We start from the raw sequence: 26,249 nt of genomic DNA on the forward strand, positions 1-26,249 counted from the left end.
TGGTCAATTTATAGGTCCCTGCCCTAAAAACTGTGGAAAAATAAGATGTAACTATAACTATTTTGCTTACTTTTGATGCATAGGATTACGTTTCAAAGGGATTCTTTAGAGCTACAAATGGTTCATGATCTCCATCAAATTTCAAATATTTTTAGCAATATTATTTTGTTAATAGAGATTAAAAATAACTGACTGTTAGATACTGCTCTCATCAGTAGATCTCTGAGTGATTTTCAAGGGAATTAAATGTTGATAATCATTACAAACTCAACATTTCTTTGACTGGGATTAAGTTTCAGGAAACCTACTTTCACATATATTATCTACCACTCAGTCTGTATTGCCCTGAAAGTACAGTGTCACTCAAATACGTCCTCAAGTAACCATGCAAAATGAGAGAGTGAGAGCGGTAGGCAGGGGGACTGTTAAAAGCTGAAGATCTGGAGACAAAATTGTACTTGTGCTGTTCCCTTATACCAGTATAACACATGCTAAAGCAGCGCTGCTGTTATTTTCTGAAGTTTATTTTATAGACATCCCCACAGAATGGGTGAAAAGACTGAAAACACCCTACATTTCCTAGCTCTGTACGAAATAATGGCATTAACTGTTCACGGACCTAAAAGCTGCATGCGCCACGCATAGTCTCAGGTGAAAAGGCTGAAATCCAGACACCCGCAAGAGTGCCTGCTGCGCTTCTCACCCCTTTTCCCAATACTTACATTTCCTTTTGATATTGACACCATTTCCTGATTCCTAAAGCTATCAGGGAACCGCAGAGCAGCAGCAGGACTGCCACGGCCGTCGGCCAGGGGAAGGGACGGGCTTTCGCGTTCCTCCCAGAACCTGGAAGGGACACACGCAGCAGGGCTCAGCTGGACACTGCCRGCAGCTCCTGCCTGCTGCCCGCGGCACGCCGCTTCCCCCCGCCCCGACACGCGCTACTGTTTGCAGAGCAGCCCCAAATCGATATGGGTTTGTCGGATCTGAAGGCGGAGGATCGTGCACTTGAAGCATTAGTGTTTCTAATTTATGGACTTAAACAGCTTTCGTTCTAATTGGGTTTGTGGGCTGGTTTCAACCGCCTGTCAGTTCATGCAGTGAGATCATTTAGGCACATCCTGACAAACATTTCATCAGAAAACCACTAGTTCAGTCTATTCCCCAGTGACTTTCCCCAAGAGGAGGAAGTGTGCAGCCCCATGGCTAGCTGCCTGCTCTGGCATTTGGGCATTGCTCTCAGTCTCACCGGGTTATCCACCATACTGCTGACACCAGACCCTGCCCAAATTTCTGGCAAGTGCACAGCCACGTTTGGTGAAGAGCTGCAAAGCCTGGGCGACCCTCTGAGGCTCACTGAGCCCCGCCAAGTGCTTATGCAGGGACCATCGGGGGTCCCGGCTATGGGAAGGAAGGAGAGGAGGAGCATGTTTTTCCTCCAGCTGATGAGGAGCAGAGGGCCGCAATACCAAAAAGGATCTGGGACAACTCGCAGGGCAGGGGCGCGAGCTGCTGTGCCACCAGCCCTTGTCCCTTTCTTGAATCACTCTTGCCAAACTGACACAACACTCCATGTTTCATGCTTCTCCATGTTTCCCCTTTACTGCATCGATAAAGGAGATGTTTCCTAGGAGAACGTCTCACCTGTACTATTGACCAGATTGCTGGTAGTATAGAAATCTTTCCATCTGGTAATTGCAATTGCGGGGTCTGTAACACTGAAGGATGGATTACCTAAAAAGATACGGGCASAGAATGTTTTTAATAACTTGTTTTTTGATAGTGTTTAGCAGCCACTGTTATTCACACAGCTGAGCATCATTCCAGCATCAGGATGTCAAAGTTCACTTAGCAGGTCACTTACTTTTTTTGGACTACAACCTACTATTGGACAAAAAAATATGCTTTTATCAAGTTAAAGAATATTAGATGGCATATTAAGATGTTCCAGCAAAACAGCATTAAGTTGCACAGTGCTCTGGGAGAAAGACAAGCTTTTTGCCTCTTTGGTAGGGTAATAAAGATATCAAGCGGCTTCGCAGCATCACAGAGTCTGCTCTCGATGTGATTGAGTGAAACTCCAGCCTCCCTCCTATATCAAATACTGAAGCGTCTGAGCCACAAAAATCATCTTTCATCTGTTTGTAGACAGCTATTTTACCTCTTCAAATACAGCTAAGTTACCTGTTTTTAAGATCAATATTGCCTAAGGATACACTCCTATTTTTTTTTTAGCTGTCTCGATGTTCATGTATTCCAAAGTAATAGTTAAAACATGTGACTAGACAACAGCACAGCATTTACCAAACCGCCGCAGCACTTACGGTGCACTAGGCTTGCATTCTCCAAGGAGTGTGTTGCGTTCCTGAGGCTTTGCAGGGATACGGTGGAGGAATCATTCCAATCTGCAAAAAGAGAAATGATTTCCTTAATTGGCTGTACAAGCCTGCATGTGGCTGCTTCATTAGACTTAACTATGGCTATTTTATACCTGTCACTTTTCTTGGTTGCAAAAAACAAATGAAACAGCAATGGTACTTGAAAGTGCAATGGCTGATTTATACATCCGAGAAAAATTCTGCTGTTTAAATGGTGTAAGTGAGCAAACAGACCAAGCTAGGAAATCTCTAGCTTTCTCATGGGATGCTGGTTCTAACTGAAACTGAACCATCAAGCGTGTATGTGTGTGCRTGTGTGTGTGTATATATATATATATGTGTGTGTGTGTACACACACACAACAAAAATCAATCCAATTTTATGGCACTCTAAAAATTCACTGAGAATTTGAGATGTTAATTCAATTTAGTTGTTCTTTTCTCCTTGTTTATTAGGCATTTAATTCCAGGGGGATAAGCCTGCTGGATCTAGTATTTAAAAGAAGAGAAAAGAGCTCACATGCAGTTGGAAATCTCTTAACACTCTGCTCCGAGCAGCATGTAAATGAATGTTACTTATTATAATTTGTACAACRGCTTGTGTTATAGCCTTGGAGGGCTTAACCGGTGATGGTAACCCCTGTGGTGTTAGCCCCATGCTCCTGGGAGGATGCCCTGAAGCACACTGGTATGTCTGTTAGCCAGCCTTTCTTGCCACATGTTATCTCACGATTTCATTTCTATTCTGTGATTTTAGTTAGCTTTTCCAGTAATCTATTTTATCTACAAGCTACCTTCAAATGCCCACTACATTTGCCTAGCAACCCTATTAATTTTAACATTATTAAATTAAATAAGTCTAATAAAAACAYGATACTTAGAGGTGGTTCCTCTTTTGCTACTACAAATTCTTGATGGGTTAGAAGACTCAAGTCTTTCATCATCTAACTCTAACTAATGCCACAGGGAAGTTGCTTCTACAAAGTATTAAAAAGCCAGTACCAGTTACACTAGCCAGTATCTGTCCTCTGCTTGGGCACATTTTTTTTTCATGTTTAGTAATACCTTTTGCATGACAATGTGATGACTGTCAAGCAGCAGATGAAAATAAGCACCAGAGAACTAATGTACTTGGCAAAGGCATCACCAGTTAAAGACCACGTAGAGTCAAGTACCTGCTATTGTACTTTTTCAAAAGACTCCAGATCACTCTATATTTGCATCTTAATGACAAGATTGTACTACACTTGCATTTTACAGTGTCTTTAATTAGCTTCCTAGCTCCCATGTTAGAGTCCTGTGAAGCGAAGGAGAAAGCATCATCTACTTACGTGCTGTCATCAAACTCTTATTGTAGGCTGTCGTGCTGCTATAGTTTTTTGCTTCTGTAGTAAAATTCATCTCCCCTATTGAAAACCACAAAAGTTTGAAAAAGTTGCTCTAGAAGACACCATCATTTGTTCTTCAGTTTTTCCTCTGTCTTCCCTGTTTCCTGACCAGAAATGTCAAACAGTCGTAACCYAGTTCCTGAAATTTTAGTTTCCCTTAGAAAAGAGGAGCTCTGTATCAAGTTTTAAAAGTTTGTCATGAGCTAGAAACTCAAGATGACTTTAGTGAAAGGATGGATTAACTTTGAGAAAACATATGGGGTATTTAAGCCAGGATTTTGGAAGAAGCTTAGACAGATTGCTTTGGCTGAAACTCATTAATTCTGATTTTTCTGGCCTGTTTTGACATTAAATCAATAGAAAATGATGAATACATGTAAAACAGAATTTAGGCAGGATTTCACCAGCTCCACTGAGATAAAACTGTGTTCTGCTCTAGCAAGGTTTTGAGAAAGTTAGTGTGTAAGAGTTATGCCTGTGATGTTCAGTACCAATTACTAACTAATTTAACATTTTTCCTTTGTTTTTTTTTTTTATTTTTTTTTGTTTTTTGAAGTGCTAAGTATCCTACAGCTCAACTAGCTGTTCATCTGAGAGTCAAACACAGATGGATGGTGGTAAGCAAATAGACCTCCATTTGCCCAAGAGGGCTATTTCACATTTACTAAGAAGAGTCCATCTTTTCCACCACTTATCTCATTTTCTGGAAAAGTAACTATTAAGCCATCTGAACAAACCTGAGAAGGTGAAATACACTTATTATACAGTGCTGAAAGGACTTGTGTGGAAGCTAAATGCGGATCAGGCTGTGGTTTTATGAGCCTGAGTTTTGTCTTCCCTCCCTRCTCCCTTTTACTTCTGGGCACTCTTTCCTCGTACCAAATCCCAACTGTCTCTTGGGTTTTCATTAGAAACTTTCAAAAGATCAGACACTGAACTGARCCCTGTTCACACTATAGCAGATATAAGCTCGGCTTCCAGATATGGCTACTTCCCAAGGGCTCTGGTCAAGAAGACTTAGGTATGGCAACTAGAAGCAAGGCAGAAGGACGAGAAATGTCGACCCAGTGCGCTTGGAAGCTCCACAGTTGCTTAAGGGCCCTGACACACACCACACAACTGCTGCACAGTCAAGGGCGTTAGTCATGGTGCAGCTGTTTCCCAAAGCCRCTCACTGGAGAGAGAAATGGCTCATCTCCGGCAAACACCATGACTTTGACCTCCTGTCTCCTCAGTCAGTGACAAAATATAATCACTGTTTACATTGTGTATTTACAGTCTCAGTTGTGAGATTAGTTGCTTGCAAAGGGGAAGCGAAACAGAAGGCTTTTCCTCCACTTGGACAGGCTCTTTGCTCGCCCCCATGCTTCACAACCGAGCCTGTCGTCCAGCTTCTTCCCCTGTATTACTGCCCGTGCTGACAGCTGTTACACTCTTTCATGTCTGGGTAGATACTGCTGTAGTGCTTACGTAGGTTACTTTAAGTGAAGTTTGTGTGACTGAATTACATGGTTTAAGGAAAACACTCAGCATCCTGCAGACTCAGGAAAGTTTGACCGTTGCAATAAGTTCTATGTTTGGGAGAATAAGGCTGTCACAGACACCAAGGGCCAAATCCACCCTTGCCACATGCCTCAGCTGTGGCTCATAGCTTTGAGGTTGCTCTGAAAAGGAAGATGGCACGGCAGAATGACTTGCTCCCTTGCCTCTTCTTATGCTGGCAAGGCTGTCTTTTTACACGAGCTGTTTTCTCTCCGATATTTGTCATGCACGCTGGGGCCATGTGACAGTGAGCACAGCCCTTGTTGCCGGTCAGGACAGCAGGAACACTCACCCAGCTAATGCGCCAAAGCAACCAGCCCTGCAGGGATGAACGACTGGGCTTCAAAATGAAAAGAGCCTTAAAATAAGAAATGTTTGCTGACAGGCTTTGCTACAGGAAAATCCTCTCCGCTGGGACAGCGGCTGGCACAACCCTGTAGCTGGAGATTGGGACCAACTGCCTAGCAGGTGATGGGTTCGGTGCTTCGTCTGCTCTGGACGCACGTGTGCGCTGCTGCGCTGTCAAGCGCGCCGGAGCCTTGCAGCGCACATAGCTCTCCCCAGGGAAGGACAGCTAAAACACTTGCAAGTGAGTCACCCTGCGCTATGGATTTCAGTGTGCCCAAGCCCCCGCTGCGCCTGCCAAGTCAGTGAGGAGGAGAAATCACTCAGCAGAGTCACATGCTGTAAATATTTTGTTTATCTGTGCTCTATGTATTCAGATATTTGGGTTGAGCCCTTTCAAGCTCATTCTATTTTCATATGGCAGCTAATTAGAGATACTAGAGAAAATGGCTATTTTTAAAATATACACTTGATTCATTCTATTCATTTACTGAAATTAATGAAAGTAATAGTGAATCAAATTATTAAATCAATACAACATTTTCTTATATATTTATTTTTAAACAGTGGCCTTCATGGTGTATAACACTTTAGAAAAAGGGTTTCAGTGAATATTAAATTACGTTCTAAAAAAAAGCAAGATGTTTATTGTGTCTGTGTACCTTTCTCTTACATTTCTGAAGAAATAAAGAAAAGATTTTAGGCTGAATTCCTTACCTTGTGTTATGGTAGCAGGAGCCAAGCTTGCTTGACTTGTGAAATCCAGTGAGGCCAAAGATACAGACTGATGCTCTAAAGAAAAACATATTGCATGGTATTACATAGTATCATATTTAATTGATATGGTGCTTTTAAATGATATTAATAAATCATAAAACAACCCAAATGGCTGGCAATCTAAATTATTGCACTGGATGTCGGGTAAACACAAACTCTGCAGCAGAAATCCCACTATCAAGGTTTAAGGTTAAAGGTTCAAAATATATACCACAAATTCAGCAGACGATCAGAGAGAGTTATTAGTGTAGACACTTTCATGTGGGTTATCTGTGTGCTTTATTTATTTACTTTTTTAATACAAGGAGTTTCAATGCCATGGCTTGTGTTATGCACTTAATAGTGGTGCTGCCCTATCAAACCAGGGCCTTTCCAGAGGTGCTCCTGATGACACACGATAGCTGTATAAGCCTGGGGAATCTCATACTCCTGTGCGTTTTCCCCACAGCCATTCCTAAAGCAGAAATAAAGGACAGTGATTGATGAATATAGTTTTATACAGATATCTGTAAGCTGCTCAGGTAAAGCAGTGGCATTTATCTTGTATCATTAATGAATGGGAATGATATACTACTATCAGATTAAGGAGAAGTGGTGATTTCAACTTCTCTTCTACCACAAGCCCCGCTCTATCATGATAGAAGAAATTTATTTGTAGTTGTATAGACAACTACTACTTTTGTAAAAAGGTATAGAATAGTATTCAACATTCTACATGCTGTATTACATGCTGTCCTCCTGTGACAGAATTTTATCAAGATCTGTGTTAAATCTCTTCCTGGTTAACTTCATAGCTCACAAGTTCCCATCAAACGACATTACAGGTACCATCAGTATCAGAGCACACTGACCTTTCACTGGCACTCCTCTGCCTCTGTGTATATGACATTTAAGCTCAGGTCAGAAAGGGATCATACATCTATTAACTGAGTAATAAAGAAGGACTTTTTTTTCACCTGAGGTAGTCATGGTGGTTGTTGGAAGTGCTGAATTTCCAAGGTCTGTAACAAATCAAAGCAAACACCTTTACTCAGGATGGAAGAGTTACTTATTCTGGTATAGAAAAGTGGGCCCTTGAAAGATTCATGGCWGAGAGACAGCACATTGCACTTATTTTTTAAATAATGTTTCAGTGTGCAAAACAACCCAGTGGTACAGCAAGGAACAAGAAGCACCTGAGGTAACAGCGCTGTGAAATCTCTAGGGAAAGCAATGGTTTGGGGGACAAAAGGCTTTGGAGTCCCAGGCTCCTCCAAATTACTGATGTGCCTCTCACTCAAAATGCAGGAATGAGTTATATGCGTTTATTCCATACAGGCAGTTGCACTTTATTAGCATGCAGTTTGAAATAACATATATGACCTCGTGGTGGCATCAGTATAGCTCCATCCACTAGATATTCCAGAGCCTGCAGCTCCAACAGAAGATTGCAGAGACACTTTGCACTGCAAAATGTAGCTTTGAAGTGCTTCAGCTGAGGTACAGAAGACCAGCTTGTCTATTTGCAATAAGCTAAAAATAAGATAAGCTTGCAGGAGCAGGGCAAGAATTTAGCAAATTTACACAAATTAAGAAACATTCCATCAGTCCTTTAATTAGGCAAGAGTGTTTGGGATCTTGGCTGTGTACTTAAGCAGAACGTAGAACCATTAGTAGAGATGTTACTTTTAACTGTCAGTTCAGTGTTGAAAAAACTACATTCTCACACCAACTCAAGCATCAGAAATAACATTAAGTGCCCTTCAAAGCTAGAGTTTAATTATACTTGGACTTAACTATGACAGAGTACCTTACAAAAATACCTGTTCATTGTATTTTCCCTGAATTTGTAGCTGCAGAAAAAGATCCATAACCATCAGTTCAGAAACAAGTTTGCARTATCATTTCTCCAACAGCTTTAAGAGTATTTTAGTAACTTCTAGAGGCACTCCTAACATGACCCAAGTCATTTTGCTTTCTAATTTGTCATACCTTCTGAAGCCACAGTGGAGAAAGCTTGGGTTGAGACTTCATTAGACTTGTTGTCTGTGGAAAAAAAAAAAAAAAAAGATAAAAGGAATTCTTAAAAGTAGTTAGGCTTTTGTTATAAAGGCTGAAAATTTAGCTTGGGTTTTTTGTCACACTGCGTTAGTGTGGCACCTTCACAAAAAATAGCAGAGAAGTAATTTTTTTTCCTTTCTCTCACCTCTAAATACATTAACATTTTTATATAGAGTGGATTTATCATTGTTCTAGTATAGCCTGCAGGCAAGAATGTACAATTCTTTGATGGACAACTCTATGATTTGAATACATTTCTACAAAACTGCAAATTGGGTGAAATGAGTCATTTTAGAGAAAAATGATCATTCATCTCCCCACCCTCCAAAGCTACATTTCAAGGGGACAAAGCTTTGATTCCTGATGCAGTCTCTCTTTGCGGAAAAAACAAACCAGCTAAGTACAGCCCCAGCCAAAAGAGAATACAGCTGAGCTGAAGTAAGTAGCAACTCAGGTGCATGATGCACCGTTGGAGGCTGTGAAGGGAATATTATCTGCCCACCAAGGAGCACATCTAGCAGAAAAAAGGATGTAAGTATGCAGTTGAGCCTGAAGCTTGGGCAAGCACAAGAGGGTGCTAAGGGAAATCGGACTTCCCTTCTTGCTGGCCACCCTCCCACCCTCAAGCATGCCATTAACCTCTCGACCACTGCGTCTCCAGCTTTCACCAGCTACCTGAAACAACATTTCTCCACGTTGCCCTAATCAAGCAGCTAACTCAGAGTACAGAGAGTATGGAAGGTTCTCCACTATCTAAGCATTTCTAGCATCTCATGGTTTCACAGACCTCCTTGAGGATATTCAACACAGCTCTGACTCCATGGGTTTGCCTTTCATGAGAGCGGCATTGCATGCATGCGGATTTTCTCCTAGGAGTGCTCAGTGAGAAATGCATGGTTATAATAGCTTACTGGTGCCTTGTAGCTAAGCTAGTGTATTTTTGGACACAAGAATTGCAGCAGGATACAGTTCAACAAACAGCAAGCATTTTCTTAAGTATGCACAGGAACTTCTTTTTTTCTTTTTAACTGGTTAAGATTATTCTGGCATTTCTGACAGGCTTTTTAGCTCATTTAGAGTCTCTGTACAGGCCGTGCAATGAATTTGTATAATAAAACTTCCACATGCTTGGCATTTCCTCAGTATTTTGATTAACAGAAYGTGTGTATTGAGTGTTCTTAATGTTTTAAATTTCAGATGTGTTCTATCTGTGAAAACCTACTAAAAGAAAAAAATACTTCTTCTGATGAAATAGTCCACGTTGCATTCCCGAGGAAGGAAAAGAGACATGCACACGAGAATATCTTATGTGCCTGGTGGGTCCCATGTAACATCAGTGTTGATCGTAGCTGATAGAAACCTTCACTATCTTGTGAATCTTCTTGTTCTACAGACATTTCTGAAAATAAAAAAGAGAAATTGTGAGGCTCTTTCGTTACAATCCAAACTATAACTCAGAGCCACGCAAAGTACTGGCACTAAAAAGAAAGCTCACGTGGCTGAAGGTTTCTTTGCTGAGATCCTATTCAAAGATCTGGCAAGAGCAGCATGCTTATGCCAAGCTGTCGTTCCCACAAACGGCAACAGCACGTGGTGATCCCAGCTGTTCGCCAGCTGTTCTCTCTGCAGATACCTGATATTCGCCTTCATCTTGGCGGCGGGTGCACTTCTAGGCTCCCCTTAGCAGGAATGGTATAGCCACAATTGCTTTCTTATGAACCATTTCTATGGTTGCATCATTAACAGGTTTTATTACCTCCAGACTGGTCCATCAGGATCTCTCTGTCCATGTACCACACAAGGCTGGGCTTGGGAAACGCCTTCCTCACCACACAGCTAACATTAGGCTATAGGGTAGTAAAAGCCAGTCATTAGTCTCCAACATTTTTGTTCTGGTTGCAGTTACAGAGGTCCAAAATCTGTTGCAGGCAGAGCTGCTCCTCCAGGCTCATACACTCACCACCCCACTCAGCAAAGAAGCGTGTGCTTCCCTTTCCTTGTATTTTTTTCCCCATCATTCTTCTAATTCAAAAGATTGTTGAGTTAGAATCAAGGGACACCCTCATACCCCAGGCCAGGCTGGGGGTGATGGGATTCAAACATCACCCAGCTTTGCACCATGACAGAAATGCCTGGAGTGATTCCCTACCCCCAGCCCAGCGCCTCTGGGCAATGCCCCACACAGAGAACCAGGGGCACTGGTAATAGGCAGTATGCAGGGGAAAGAATAAGACGCCCCAGACTGTCATACAAATCCTTCTTTCTTTAAATGGATGAGGAGACAAATTCCCTGAAAAAGACTGCCTAGCGCAATGATGTTTGAGATATGCAAAATTAGATACCTTTGCAGAGGGCATGATATGTCAGAGGTTTCCAGAAGTCACAAGAAATTGCACGCATTAGATGGAATAGCGCTGATTATATGCTAATAGCTCCAAAGAGTAGATGTTTATGCTTAATTGACATGTCATGCAAGAGGTGGAAGGACTGGAAGGGCATAAAAAATCAAGGCTGGATTCAGGGATGGGCACAAGGAGGGTGGGAAATCTTGTCCTTGTGTTGCCTGGATATTCCCAGTTAATAATTACTTAGTGGCTTTTACAGCAGTGAAATGGCCTTCTCCATTTAAGCATGGAGATTTGTATTACTACATATCCAGCACAAAGCCCTCTTGCACTCAGTTTTGAAGAAAGTGGTACATACATTCAGCTGAATGTAAGCTTGATGTATTGCAGCCAGCAGAAGTCAATCTTTCAGTATGAAGACTGAAACTACCCGRCTGGAGCCCTTACCTTGCCACAGTAAATAACCATCAAACTCATTTTGTAATTGCTTTCTTCTCTTTTCCCTTTGTTATTCACTTATTTTCAGCACTATGAACATTTTGTTCATAATATGTTTACAGATGCTGCCTATAAAGAAATATAAATCTGACCTGTAGAGTAGATTTAAGCTCTACAGGAAAGGGTAGAAAAGAGAAGGAAATGAAATAGCGGTTTTTTTGGAGGTGAAGGATGGGCAAAGGCTTGTGGAAAAGTTTCTATTGATCTGACCCTTGGTGGCAGCGCCCCTTGTTCTTGCTCAGCTGGACAAAAGCCTGCAGCATGCAACACCAGCTCTTTTAAGTTTTGACATTACTAAGCAGATGGTACAGCAGATGCCTCCAAACATATGCTTAAGTGCATCCACAGGATTTAAGCCATCTGAATTAGATCTGATCCTTCCATCAGCAGTTGATCACTCCAGCTGAGAGAGTCCTGCTTAGAGCACATGATAAGCATGGCAAGAATGTCACTCGTGGCAAGAATATCACCTTTTCATGGATCCACTAGGTAACTTGGGAGCAACTTAAAGCTGTTTTAATCTCTAGCCCTGAGTCAGAGGAGCACCACATCAGCTTGAATTAGGTGGTAACAACTCAGGGGGATCACTACCTAAGGTCAATGTCTCAGAAGGATCTCTTGATCAACCCTCATTACAGTGATGCTGATCCTCACCTCAGCCTTATGGAGGAAATGCTGTCTGTTTAATGTTATAATAGAAAACGCGATTGGCAGTGATCCTCTAAGTGCAGCTTCCTGCCCAAAGTCAGGGTCAGTGGTACTCCTGCCATTCCTCGTCTCCCCCAGTGATGGTGGCACCACAATCTGCTAAACCCAATCCAGTGTTTCCCAGTCCTTACTATGAGAAAGGCTTTCCCAGTGCCTAATCTAAATCTTCCTTGCACAGTCTAAGTCTGCCACTTCTTCTGGTGTCTGTACATGTGCATTAAACTGCTTACTCTCTTCCCTTCTGCTGCAGCTTTTCACATATTTGAAGAACTGTAGCTTAAGGACAAAAAGYCATAGAAGCACATAGGAGCTTAGCTGGAAATTCTTCCCTTGTGGATGTCTTTTAGACTTCTGGTCTTTCTTAATTCACAAGGAGGTCTATGTGGTCCAACAGACTCTCCAAGAATCCCTCTAAACTTGGCTATTTATTTACCCTGTCTGAAATCCAAAGGGATGAGAGTAGCATTTCCTTGGGAACTTTCTGTAATTGAAACATAGYCATTAAAATGCTGTAAACTTTTTTACTTAAAGGAAAATCTAGGTTTCACAACAAGTTCAAAGTAGTTTTCATGTCCTGGCATGGGGATGATTATTGCTAAAGATGAATGGTAGCCTTTTTGATCAAACCAGTGTTGTCTTCTAACTAGCTGGCTGTAAAACATCCAAAATAGAAGCACAAGGAGAAGACCACCAGTAAATGGTTTGTATTTGCTTTCTTGCCTATTTCTTAGAAGCCAACTTGTTCCAGTGTCCCTGGGTATGTTCATTTCCTTCCYTATGCTCTATTATTCCCTTGACTAAATGCCATGATTTCCACAGCTGCATTTTTATTTTAAAAAGTCACATTCACATTCTGTAAATAGCTGATCACTAACCTAAACATAATAGAACTCCAAAAGCTCTGAAATTTCCAACATTTCCTTTGTGACACTGTGCTGCTGTTTTCTGTAGCTCCTTCACCTCTCTACGCTGCCCTAGAGTCTTTTCTTGTGCTGCTGCAAAGTCAGACTTTTTACCCATGCCAAAGAGGAGCTCTCAACTAGTTGTTGCCTTTGCTCGCAGAAGCAGCCTCCTGCAGAGGGGTAGGACCAGCTCGGGAGAAGGGATATGAATCACTGATGGCAAATTGTTGACTTGCTTTTCATGTGAGCTTGGGCAGCTTGAAGGGCCCTCCTAGGTCTGACTGATTCATTTAGGCCATCTGCTTTGGCTAGTCCCAAAGCACCACCAAGCGGCATGGTTATAGTCATGGAAGTTGTTCTTTATTCCAAAATTACTCACCTTTTGCAAGGTGCCAGATGAACCCTCTTGTAGGGTGACAGAGATTTCAGGGTAGGCTGAAGAACAAATGAAAAATGTATTAATGAAATGGATACCAAAGGTCTTCTAATGAAAGTTAATAGCCTTATTTCATAGAACAAATGTAAATTGAATCCTACATCYGCTCAGCTACCTGGCAAGACAAAAGCTTGCAGAGCTCGAATTTGAGGTCAAGGAAGTGGTTACAAGCATATGTCAGCAGCCACTACCACAGCATCTGTGATGTGTCTCATCATCTTTCTAAAAACTTCTTGGGYCACTTTTCTAGAGACCTTAGCTAAAGCCAGTCTGCAATCACAGCCCTGGTAACAGAGCAACTATTTCAGAGCCTACCAAAAAAGACCCCACTGTTCAGCTGTTATCCCTCCAGAGGTTTGCAGATMAAAGTCATCAGCGAAAACTTTAACCACTTCCTGCCCCATCATCCCCTAAAATGTTCATTGACCTTGGGTACCAACATCCCTGTCATCGCTGTCATCTGGGCAGATGTTGGACAACGTCATGCCTCAGGCACTTCCTGCCCTGGTAGGAAACCCAGGACTTACTTTTGCATCAAAGCAGTACATTTCTGATGATCACATCCACAAGAAATGGAAAAAGTGTTTGTTTGTTTTCCTTCATTTTCACTGTATATGGTTCTAGCCACAGGTGGCCGTATCAACAAAAGCTGCTAGGCACCATAAACATTTCTAAATGATTAAAACATAACCACAACCACTGCAATCACTGCTTGTGCGATAATATTAAGTGACTTATTACAAAAGAACAGTTAAAACTGCGGTGACATATAGCGACTCTCAGAGGCCTCGGATGAATCATTCTTCTGAGCCTCAAAACTGGACTGGAAGCAAGCACAGATCCTGGATCACCTAGGAGGTCTGTAAGTCTTTCTCTTCCCAAAGAACAATCCACTTTGCGCTCCACTATTGCGTTCTTCTTCTTTTCTTTTTCTTCTTCTTCCTCTTCTTCTTCTTCTTCTTCTCTTCTTCTTCTTCTTCTTCTTTTATTTTTATTTATTTTTTAAAAAATTTTTTAAGCCTGCTAACCAATACAGGGCCACCTCCATTCATTACTTCCGCCCTGAGATAATCTGTTGCTCTTTCTCTGTCTTATTGTACAGTGAATCCATCTAGGACTGTTTTTCCCTCTTTTTTTCATTTCCACTTTTCTGCCTATTTTTTGCTGACTGGTTACACCTGGAYTGACTCATATTTATTTTTCAGGGCTTTGTGGTTTTCTGGAATTAGCGTACTTTTGTGGTGGAATTTCCTTTTTTTCTTTTCTCTGCTTTTTGGTTGGCATATGCTAACCATCAGGAAATGAATATTTTAAAATTTCATCCTTGTTTCGACCTTGCCAAAACAGTACATGTGGTGTGTGGTAACAGGGCTGGCAGAAGACAACCAAACATTTTTAAATGGAAAAAAAAAGAAAAAAAGAAAAGGATAAATTGAGGTTTTCAAAATAGCTGAAAGTTGGCAAAAGTTTAAAATAACATCTAGTCTATTTCCGGTTCTTCCTTCCTTTATTTATTTATTTATTATAACAGGGTATGCTTTTCCAAATATGTATTGGATTCTGTCCTCTGTTTTTTCAGAAGACTCATTTTCTGGGCAACTATTCTATACAGCAGCTCCCAAGCAAAGCTCTGAATCATCTAATAGATACTTTCCTTTTAACATCTCAGCCCCTGTTAACAGTTTGACATTCATTTGTCTTGCTAGGATGTTTACCAATGTTTTGGTCTAGCAGAAATTCAGTATTTAGTATAGTGGTTTCTGCTGCTGAGTTTTTACTCTTACAAAAAGGAGAAATCGATATTTGGCAAGGTTAGACATGCAAAGGCCATGCATCTTTGCAGAAACTTGCATCTAAAAGAACTGCACTCAAAAAAAAAAAAAAAAGAGAAAAAAAAAGAAGAGTATTTTTTAAGGATTTCAGTCCAAAAGTGCCTTCTTAAAAAAAGCTCTCTCAGCTGAATATCTGTATTTGCTCAAAGCGTTGAGTCTCACGCTGTCAGCGAGACCCAGCTATGCACTCCCTGTCCCTCGCCTGCCCTCCTCCTCATGGCTGGCTGGCCAAGACCCTCACACATAGCGTACTCACATGACACTGGCTTGCTGGGACTGGGAAACTTTGCCAGGTTGTGGGTCTTTGGTCATGTCCTTTCAAACAACCATTCTGGCCAGTATCAGGCACTGCTGAAATCGTACTCGCTTACTGTAGTGTTTTAGGTCATGCTGTGGCCGTTTGGGGCTGGGTCTACCCAGTAGGATGTAAACATGCATTTCTTCATTTTCTATTCAGCTTTGGCACAAGGAGCGAGAGAGCTGCTGACAGCTGCAGTGGCTGTTTGTCTATCCCAAAAAGTTGAGCCCCAGGGTCAGAAGCCAGCCTATGGTGYCCGGAGTGGTGGTGGGACTTTCAGAAGAGCTCACCACCAAAAGACACAGTTCCTCTTGCTTGCACCTCTCTCCTGCTGTGCTGACATGCTGATGTGGGAGCATGCAGGCAGCCACATACGACACAGTAATACAGAGTACAAGGTAAATAATAAATACAGCAACCTTTAAAATTAACAGATACATGGAACAAGGCTAGATCACCAGCAGAGGAGAGGGAGAGTTCAAGTGTGTCAATGTACTTGAACGATTACCAAGTAACACTTTAGCTATTTGACAAACACAACTAAATCATGCAAGTGCAARAGGAAATCTGTTTTGATTTCTCTTGTTTCACTGACCAAGAGCCCCCAAACAGAGATCTTACTTTTTTCAGTGCCCCCTGCTGAATCTTTCTTTGCACTCTGGTGGCAGCCTTGCACGGCTGCACCATCCCAGAGCTTCCCCGACAAGTACACACGGTCAAGGCAATGTTGGCAGACCCATCGCCCAACACCCATTCGTTCCAGGAGTATTGGAAATATATTTTCCAGATGCACTGCTCTGCAAGCAAAAGTGCAGCCTGTTTTCTACGGGCAGCTTTGTTCTCGCTAAGCTGTAGCTCAGCATTTGTAAAGCCATTCCTAAGCTGCTAGAAAGGAAACAGAGCAAGTAACGACAGATGCGGAAAGCTCCCGATATGAAATGCCAACCCGCTCACTTGTAGTACACTGGTCCTGCTCCTCCTGACTGGTCTGAGATCCCTTAGAAGCACCTCATTTTCAGAAAGAGAGCCTTTGGCTGTAACTAAGAATCACATGCCTTTGAAATACTTCCAGATGAAACTTCTGCATTGTTTTAGTTGCTTAATAAATTTGGGCTATGATTTCTTAACTGCAGGCAGCATGGSCAGTTGTAGTGCTGGGCCACAGAAATCTTGATGGCTGAAGTGCCCACCTATAAGCCACAAAGTGCCATTGTAAACTTAGCCGAGTTGGTGGTAATTTGCATGCCAACAGTGTTGATATATGCTCAGTGAAACATATCTATCATTTCTCTTTCCAGAAATTGAAAGACCTGTCTCATATCCTTCCTGACAACTATGGTGTTTTTACAAACATATTAACTTATTGCAGCTGAAAAAAAATAATGTAAATATTAAGAAAAAAAACGTATTTTTTTCAAAAGCTACTGCCTTCAGAATGAGACAGGAGTGTTGTATTTGATCATGTAAGAGAACAGTTGGCATAAGCCTCTTACCCAGGACTCTCACTGTGGTGCTGCTCTTGCGGGTTCGCTCTGGGTGGTACAGCACATGGCACGAAAATACCTTGCCGTCATCGGAGAGCTTGGTGGGGAAAATCTTTAGACTGTTATTCAGACCCAGGTGGATTCTTTCTCTGTACAACACACTGGCATTGCTGTATACTTCAGTAGAGGAGGGCTCCTTAGTTACAAGCTCTTCTTTGCTTCCGTTTTCCCCCTGTGAAAAGAGCAACCCATGCACGGCGTGGAGATCAGACACTCCGTGTTCTTTCTTTGTATAGACAAGCCCTATTCCCAGCCTGAAAATCCTCCCTCTCACACCTCACATCAAGAAGTAACTTCAGGAGTAACTGGACATTTGCAACACCTATTTTTCCCCCAAACATTACCTTTTTGGGAGAAGATCCTCCAGACCTTCAAAACCAATAGCAGTCATCATCTTACCAATGGACGGTGGAGTAAATAGCTGTGTCTTTTTAGGGACAGTSTCTGTCATCTGCAGAGAGGGCTATAAAGCTACTTTCTCACTGTATATGTCATGCTGAACACCCTCTTCATATTAAACATGGGCAAAATTTCAAGACAGTCTTCAGGTTTTTAAGCTTCAAGTAGTTAATACCTGATAATAATAGCTGAAAGTCATCTACTGTTAATGCCTGTGTGCCAGTCAGTCTTAGATGCAGGTGTAATCAGGACATACTGGACATTTGTGCCTCAATACATATTTACAAGTAGCACCCTGAGTGACACATGGTGACCTACATGTCATGGTGCYGGCCTTTTGTTTTTCTCCCTTCCCCTGCTAATTGTCTTTGTAGTATGAACTACCAACRCTAAAAAGTGTTAATTACAAACATGTTCCCTAGTTTTAAGTCCAGAAGGAATGAGTGGCAAAGAGGAGGATATTTATACAGAATTATGAGTTGGGGTAGAAGAGTGAAGAATGACAACATTCGAAAGTCACCTCTAAGAAATCCCCCGACAATGATAGCTTCTCAGTTACAGGTGACACTGGATGCAAACTAATGGGCAAAGCTCAAGGACACTGATGACTGATACTTGTGTCCATATACTGAAGTTAATAGTGAAAGTGAGATGTAGTACAAAAATATAACTGGTTTAATATCTCCTGACTAATTACTAAAAAATTGTTTTTAAGTGGTTAGCTGGATAACTGGGTTTGCATGACTTCTGTGTGCATCTGGACATGGAGGTCAACAGAAAGCAGAAACATTCTGTCAGCCTCTTTTTTTTTTTTTCCTGTTTCAGAGCAGCCTGATATTTCACTATTCTATGCAGTAACTGTGTTTGAGATATTAATGCTTCACTACAGCAAAAATCCCCCAGAATTCTAATGCAAAGAATATTTTAGCTCAGTTAAATTTGCTGGGTTCCTTGCCACTTTCCACAGAACTGCTCTACGTGTATTCATGAAAAATTAAAAGCAATTAAAATGGAAGTTTCCCTCTCTGTTTGTTTAACAGCTATTGTTTGTGGTGTTTATGTTGCAAAACTGCATTTGCATTTTTTTCCTTTATTGTCACAGTCCGACTCTACTTTTATCTTTTGTTTAACACATTCTGCAGAACCCAGTTTCTATTTGTATCTGYAAAAATATCTTCCTCCTAAATTTGTACCTGAGATGAGAAAAGGTTATACTTACCACTAGCCATTTCAAAGGATAACTGGACAGGTTTTCTGAGGTCACGTTCCCAAGGCATGGAATTTCTAAAGTCTGGTTTAACTGCACTTCCTTCACGTAATGCTGCTCCTCTTTTATCATTGCAACAACGACAAAAACAACAACAAAGCCCAGGAAGGAAAATCAGAAATGTGGTGTTCACTGTGCTTTAAGAATATTGACTACTCTTCTGTTCAAGGAACAGATTCATTTTGTTTAGAAGGGAATTGTAATTTTCAATCATTTCCCATAGACACACCGGAGAAGTGAAAACCCTGTTCTAGAAGCAGCTTCATGACTAATTCATGGCTTTACCACAATTTTTGTGCAATTCATAAAAACCTTCACTTAGCTGCTGGATCAAGACATCTCCTTTTGGAACTGAGAATAGTTTGAAACTTCCATCCTTCTCTTATGTTTTTTTTTTTTTCCACTGCAATGAGCCTTCCTGTCAAGTTTGCTCGTCTGTACTTCCTTTCCTCTAAAGCTGTCTGTCTCTGCACTAAGTTGCTCAGCGTGCCAGATGGGTTAAGATACACCCCTTTTTTCGGACTAATTAATTCTTTTGTTATTACTGAGGCAGAGATCTTCCAGCCCGTGCAAAACCGGGGCCCAGGCAGGCTCTGCCCGGGCAGCAGAGCGACAAAGCTGYGGGCAGGGGCCTCCTTGTGCTGGGCTGAGCAGGTTGCCCCCGTCTAGCACGCAGGCAATGCAGGGACTGCTCAGCTCTGCCTCCGCTTTCGACCACAGCCCTTGGTTTCACAGTTGGGATGGGAAGAGTGCATGCCGGGCCCRGGGACGAGGACGGAGACACCTGCCCTGCCAGCTGGCAGGGCTTGCGGTGTCAGCCCACGTCGCTGCTGCCCGTGGCTCGCTCCCCTCCACCACCATACGGCTCTTGAGCCCTTACCGCCGCGACACGGGTGACACCGCGCTGCCTGCCCCGGTGAGTGAGCCACCACTACCATAAAGTAAAAATGTGTTTTCCTTCTTTGCACATCACTCTGGAACTTTGCACTTTTGGTCGATCTGGCTTACGTGCCGAGACAGAAGAGACTCTTTTTGCCTGGGGGGAAGGGAGGCTGCCTGCTAGCCCTGGATGGCCACATTATTTGGCAGCAGGGACTTTTCGGTGATGGTAACTTCCTTTTTTCCCCAGGCAGCAAGCGCAGGGTGATGGTGGCAGCACGCGCAGGACGAGAGTGCCAGCACGCAGCTGTTGCAGCTGGGGCCCCAAGAGGCAGAGGCGGTGCATCCCCGCTCGCCCCAGGAGCAAAGCAGCYGAGGAGCCAGCCATCGCGGGGGGACGAAAAACACGCCAGCCCTGATGCTGTGGGGTAACGCAGAAGGTATAAAGGAAGGACCGAGGAAATGAATCTACAGCATCTCTAGGAAGAAAGCAGCATAGGAGACATWGCTGAGACAAGCTCACGCGCAAAAATGCTGTGCAACATACAGTCCTCACTGTGAGAAGTACAAAGATGAATATTTGCCCCGGAGCTCAGTCTGCAAACAACCTCTCACAGTCATGTGTCACGACTGCTTATTTTCCCCTCCATCTATAACTCCCACCTCCATTAGCTGTGTTTTGGCTAAGGTCCTCTGCGTTTGTCAGCCCTGTGCACAGCTGTTGCTCTGCAGGCTTTGTGCAGTGTCTGCTAGCTGAATACATCTGGATTCACTTTGCTTTGATGCAGTTGAGAGCTGCACTTGGTTAGTGACTAGCACCCTTCTCCACCCCATTCCTAGGCTGGATTAAGGTCTTTTGCTGTCTTCTGAGTAGAAGTGGTTCATTGCAAAACATCTGGTTACCTTAAAATACAAATCTACTAGAGATGTGTTGCTAACTGAATGTTTTATTTCTCTCTAGCAGGCAGTATCAGTAGCACAGGTTGCTACATCTTGCAGTTGCTAAAGAAAACCACAAAGATGCTGGTATGAACAAGAGCTGCCTACGTTTAACATATGTGGACAGCAGTAACAGGATTAAACATTGCAGTATCAACGACAGGCACCAGCAAGGGGAAAAAAAGCAATGCCTGATTATTGCTATTACTATATTAAGGAACAGACAGACAAAAAATGCATGAATAAGAACAGAAAAACAGATTCTCAGTCTATGTATTTCCCCCTTTCCTCTCTTCCAGGGGTCCCAGGAGCACAGGGTTGTCCTGTAGGCATAGCCTAAGGGTGGGGTGTTGCTCCACCAGGCTGTCAGGAGAGCTTGTGTAGCCTCACTCACAGTATCTGCCACATCCACACAGATCCTCCTCAATGTGAGTAAACTTTAACATGGGAGGGTTTCACTCAGTTAACAGCACTGTTAACAGAGATGCTGCTCCCACGGCTCACCACTGCCCTCTGCTACTGTCTATGACCTGTCTACTCAGGTCCCCTGTGCCTGCTGCTGGTCCTAATGCTTGAAATCATGCTCTCTGTGTGATCTTCACCTCATCTGGGTGAAGTTCCTAGTCCTGCAGCTCAGCCCTGAAGCCTTGCCGGGTTTGCTACATCTCTTTTAGTATTTCTTTCCTTCTCATGGAAACCTGGGCCTGGAAGAGATTTCTGGGGTCATCAAATCCAGTCCCTTGCAGGCACWGCAACAAACCTCTCTGAACTCTGCCCAGCTCCATCTTCAAGGCAGTCTGGATTTTTTTTTTCCCCTACACTACTCTCATTAAATGGTTGTTCCCCAGCTTGCTTCACCAACAGCTGCCACCATTATTTGAACTGTAGTCAGGTCCATTCACATCCTACTTGAAACCATTTGTTTCTATGCCAGGATAACTAAAACATCCTACCCAGAGTTCATACAATCCCCCAAGGCTTATTTACCGTGAGCAACCACATCATTGCTTTCCAGCTTCCATTTGGCTGACAAAACAAGCCAAGTCTCTGATCATCCTAAGCAGTCCTCCTGTGGTTAGTTCCACTCTTTTCGAAGGTGGGGACATGCCCTCCTTCAAGCTTATCTCTCTGCCTGCGCTAATCCCCGGGACGCTCTGCAAGTCGCCCCCCCAACCCCGCTGCCTCCGCCAGCCAGGACTGCTTTCACTTTCTGGTGACTGGTCCTACATGCACATAGCTGCAGCACAGCGTGGTTTAGAGAGCTGGCACCTGTCAGCCCACGATGCTCCGAGCTGCTCACACAGTCTTCTCCGCATTGTGCTTTTCCCACATGGAAATGCTGAAAATGTCCACCTTGCCATCTCTTTTGTTTTCCTATATAACTTCATATTCCTCAGGATGAATAAGGTTTCCTAACCATAGGCTGGGTAACAACAGCTAAAGAGTGCCTGGTAAATAAGAAGTTATGTAGGCAGTGGCATTCAGTGCACCTTTACCCTTTACAAACCCTAATCAAGTCACTGCCACCGACCAGGAAATGTTCTTGCATCCAGCTATTCCCTCTCCTCCCCACCTCTGCTATGAAAAATCAGCATCTCAGTGACAATATCGCTTACCTTCTGCCTCCACAATAAGATGAATTTTTCCAGCCTTGGTCCCAAAGGGGTAAGTAGCGAGGCTGCATTCGTATTGCCCACTCAGGGAGACGCTAACATTTTTCAGCTGCAGAGCACACTGGCTGCACTCTGCAAAGGTTTGGGGGCTAGGAGAACACAGAGTGTCTTTAGCATCCCTGCTGCAGCAGCTCCCGACGCTGAAGGATACTGAAAAGTTGTAAGAAGTCTCGGGAAACTTGAAGTACTGGACGCCATAAGTGGGGTGATAAACAGCTATCGTGGTAAGCTGGTTGCCGTCAGTTTTGGACCATTGCATCTGTGTTACATAGATGTGGTCTGATCTTGGGAAGCTGCACACCAGAGTCGCATCGGTACCCGGCAAAGCACGGACCACTTTTGTCTGTGTAATGACATCTTCAAGCTGGCCTTAAAAACAGAGGGGACACTCTTCAGCACAAGTAATACTTAAACAAAGCTCTCTTCTAACTTGTCTTTGACATGATTTGGTGCATTAGCTAGAGGTAATTACCAAGACAGTACATTCAGGCCTAGAGATGTAGCAATACGCTTTCCAGTGAGATTTAGAGTGGAGAGAAGCAGCAGATCAACACTAATACAAACTGCGGTAAAAGAACAGGAAAACAGATGAGCAATAGTCTGAAAGAGGATGGGGAGTTCCCACCACACTAGCTGAAGAGAAATGGGAGCTCCGAGGGGCTCTGTGAAAATGGAAATCTTTCAAGAGATATAAATAAAGCAGAAGCTGGGACCACTTATTCCCCAGCTCTTTTTGCAAGAACAAACGAGTTATCCCTGCTGGCTAATTTTGCCTTGAACACTTCCATCTGCCTATTTCCATTACCTTTGCTGGTTTGACAGGGAAAGCATTTCTTTTATCTCCACATTATTAAACAGCTCCTGCATGGCCTAAATAAGTGTCCACTTCGGCACCAGCATGAGCAGTCCCCGTACGTGTGCTTTCTTCTCAGTTAATTTCATACAGCATGTTGGCAGCCCTTGGTGTGCCATATAAAGAAGTAATGCATTGGAGGAATAAAGGGGCTTTCAGCAGGAACATGTACTACTTGTTTTTTGCTGCTGCTGTGGTAAAATTGATTTCTCCCCTTCCTGAGAACAAGAGGTTCACAGTCCCCCAGGAGGTTCCCTAAACCCTGCTATGCAGGGTGCCAACGAATCTAGGGAGATCAAGAATTTATGGTCACACTGAACCAAATAATAAATCACACCCATAGCCATACCCCAACAAGCCCTTCTTCAAAAGGGTGTGTGGGTCCCCAGAAAAAAATGGATTTGTACAGATCTTCTTAGGTGCGGACTTGTTGTGCGGTCATTTCCACTGACTTCTTATCCTCCCCATGTTTTGCAATGTCACCACAAATTCTCTAGGAGATTTGCCCCACAGTCCCCACTGCGGTTAGCACACACTGTTCAGGATCTTTTTACTTTAAAGCACCTTCAGCCACGTGCTACAGGGCTCCAAAACACCATAGCTGCAAGGTGCCTTGGAGTGCACCAGGCAGCCCCCGGGGGTGGGGGGTCCTGCAGGACGCAGAGCGCGCCCCGCCACCTCCCCCGGGGACATGACAGGGACCCTGCGGCACCCGCAGCCCAAAGCTCTGGTTTGAGACCAGGGAAGGAGAAGCAGGGCAGGTTCTCACGGCCCTGCAGAGCCACCTGGGATGTCGGGGGTCTAACCACCGAACCGTGACACGAGCACGCAAAAACCAATGCGCGGGAAACAAGACTACTGAATGGTCAGGGCAAACATTTGTCTCGGGTTTTTATCTCTGTGCACACTAAGCTGATCTTTCAACTAACTTCCAAGAGGCGGGAGGAGGTAGGAGGGCGATGAAAAATAAGCCTAGTTGGACAAGCGCTGTAAGGAAAGTTACTGAAAACTATTTTCACTGGGCCAAGGAGCTTATTAAAGCAAACTGCTTGCTGATTTCACTGGAAGTTTTGCATAAGTTAATTTAAAAACTAATTATCACTCTTGGGATCAGAATGGCAGGCAAAAGAGACAAGATCTAACTAAGTCCCTTACTTAGTAACTTATCTGTAATGTTCACATTGATGCTCTATTAGGCCAAAGGATCATGTAAAGAATGCCTAGCAAGAATTACTTTAATATTTTATATTAAGATGAAAAAGTCACATATCTAGAATCAACATTTTAATTTTTATTTTTTATTAATAGCCTAGCACTGCAGGCTATTATAACAGAGTCCCTTTCATGCAAAGGTGTTTTAATTTTTATGCCAGCATGTCAATATAAGAAGTCTACTTTTAAACCGACTTCATACTTCCAGCTCAAGTGTGTGCATTAGCTCATGTCTGGGCTCCATTTGCAATTCAATGGAGTAAGTCTCAGACATTTATTTACATGCCTATGGAAGTGGCTAGGGGAACACTTTAACCTTTGAATGACTTCAGGGAGGATTTCATTCACAGGAGGGGATTTTTTTTCCCCAAAATAGTATTGCATTGAGCTTTCTTGCATGTTCGTGTCCTGAGGCTTCCATTTGGTTCTTTGCATTTTGGAACTTGTATTTTTTATGAATATACATACGAAATATTTTCCTTTCTTTTACAAGCCTGTTTGCCTCTGTGTTGCAGAAAATAGGAACAGCCCATGCCAGATATTGAGATGCATCTTACCATGCCAGCCAAATACATGAAACCACTTTTTCCTTTACTAGTTGGAAAAATACTCATCCTACAAGATTCGACTTCCTATCTGGTAATAAATACTCCAGCATTCAGGATAACCAGGCTGTGGTGGGAGGTGGGGGCGGGGGGAGGAGGGTAAGCACCAGGCTTTTTCTTGTTTTTCCCTGGATTGTTTTTGGTTTAAACTCTCTCTGACAGTGATGTAGTTCTCATTGCTCAAATCTGCTGAAAGTTTTAACCCCAATGAGAAGCTTTTAATATAGCACATAGGGCTGGGTGGGGAAGAGCAAGGGAAGGGCCCATTTAAGAGGTAAGAGCTCAGCAACTTATTCTTGCCTGTAAATGGGTCAACACAAAATCCTTGCTAGTGGATACTGTTTTGCTCTAGTGAGATACACGAGCAAGTTTTTCAACTCTAGTCTGCAAATACCCGCCTTCCCCTCAGCACCCTCCTTAGAAAGCAGGGTAAAGCCTTTCCGCCGGCACTCACCCACCGCACTGGGCACCACGACCAGATAAAACACGGAGAAGAGGCATCTTCTTTCCATCTTTGCTTTGCTGGTGAAGCTTTGTTAAGTATTTTGTACTTCTCTGGGCCTGCTCCCTGGACGTTCACTGAAGAGGAAGTCATAACGGTCCGCCCCGCGCAGACAGACAGACGCACAACACAGCCAAGCTCATCGTTTTACCGTGACTTCAAAGAAACGCTTCATTAAATGTGAAAGCCTCAGTTTCCTGTCAGCGCGATAAAATTAGTACATCTTCTGAAACGTTCATGTTCAAAACACTATGCTCTAAGCCTGTGTTCAACACCAATTTTATTTTTTTTCCTTGCCTTTATGGGTAAACTCAGAGTAAAGAGTTTAGTGGGGTAAAAACTTTCTCTTGAAAGCCAAGTAGATAGGTGTTTGAGGTCGAACACATGCCACATACATAGCATATGAGAAGGGTGGCTTCTCTGCCCMCTGCTTCATTTCCTTCACACGTTGTTCCAAAACGGCTTAAAGATACAGTTTCCACTTCTCTACATGCACTGGCTTTTAAAAGAAATGACAAAATATCAAAAATAATCTCCCTAAATTAAAACAGAGTTCACTGAGAGTTTTCCAATCTCACTCCTTTGTGGAGAAGGCGAATGTTAATTATTTTCTGCAAGAAGAGGAATTGCRGGATTGCACATGACCATGTCACTCCGCGTGGTGCACCCGCTACACCTCATCCCGATTCAGCTGGTGGCTTTGGTGGTGGCACCCTCAAGCAGAAGCATSTGTCAGTCTCCAGACTCATCTTGTCGCAGGTCAGTTATAAATCCTCCTGGATCATCCTGGAAGCATTTTGTATTTCCATAAACTAGGCATACTCCTATCAGCAAAGCATCTCGTTACAGACAGGGCAGTATTTTGGGTTCCTGGGAGTGTTCCCTACA

The 26,249-nt window shown here is 43.1% G+C and overlaps 1 protein-coding gene across 3 annotated transcripts in view; it reads right to left on the reverse strand.

The window, feature by feature from the left end:
* The window catches only part of CD96 (CD96 molecule), a 25,805-nt gene extending 418 nt beyond the window's left edge, over positions 1-25,387 (reverse strand). The window contains exons 1-15 of one of the 3 annotated variants that reach the window (XM_085304944.1): positions 25,314-25,387; positions 22,133-22,558; positions 18,651-18,760; positions 16,982-17,204; positions 13,302-13,357; positions 10,226-10,316; positions 9,692-9,868; positions 8,401-8,454; positions 7,386-7,430; positions 6,370-6,444; positions 4,170-4,172; positions 3,709-3,783; positions 2,325-2,405; positions 1,645-1,734; positions 723-846 (exon numbers count right to left, since the gene is read on the reverse strand). In XM_085304944.1, the coding sequence (XP_085161070.1) occupies positions 723-846; positions 1,645-1,734; positions 2,325-2,405; positions 3,709-3,783; positions 4,170-4,172; positions 6,370-6,444; positions 7,386-7,430; positions 8,401-8,454; positions 9,692-9,868; positions 10,226-10,316; positions 13,302-13,357; positions 16,982-17,204; positions 18,651-18,760; positions 22,133-22,558; positions 25,314-25,371 (1,688 nt within the window). In that variant the 5' untranslated portion in view covers positions 25,372-25,387. The remainder of the gene's footprint in view (positions 1-722; positions 847-1,644; positions 1,735-2,324; positions 2,406-3,708; positions 3,784-4,169; positions 4,173-6,369; positions 6,445-7,385; positions 7,431-8,400; positions 8,455-9,691; positions 9,869-10,225; positions 10,317-13,301; positions 13,358-16,981; positions 17,205-18,650; positions 18,761-22,132; positions 22,559-25,313) is intronic. The other 2 variants (XM_085304942.1, XM_085304943.1) reach the window with 2 other exon arrangements.
* Positions 25,388-26,249: the final 862 nt, after the last annotated feature.

The sequence above is a fragment of the Rhea americana genome, unplaced genomic scaffold (genome assembly GCF_003343005.1).
Source record: "Rhea americana isolate MKP2758 unplaced genomic scaffold, rheAme1 scaffold_213, whole genome shotgun sequence".
Lineage (NCBI taxonomy): Eukaryota > Metazoa > Chordata > Aves > Rheiformes > Rheidae > Rhea > Rhea americana.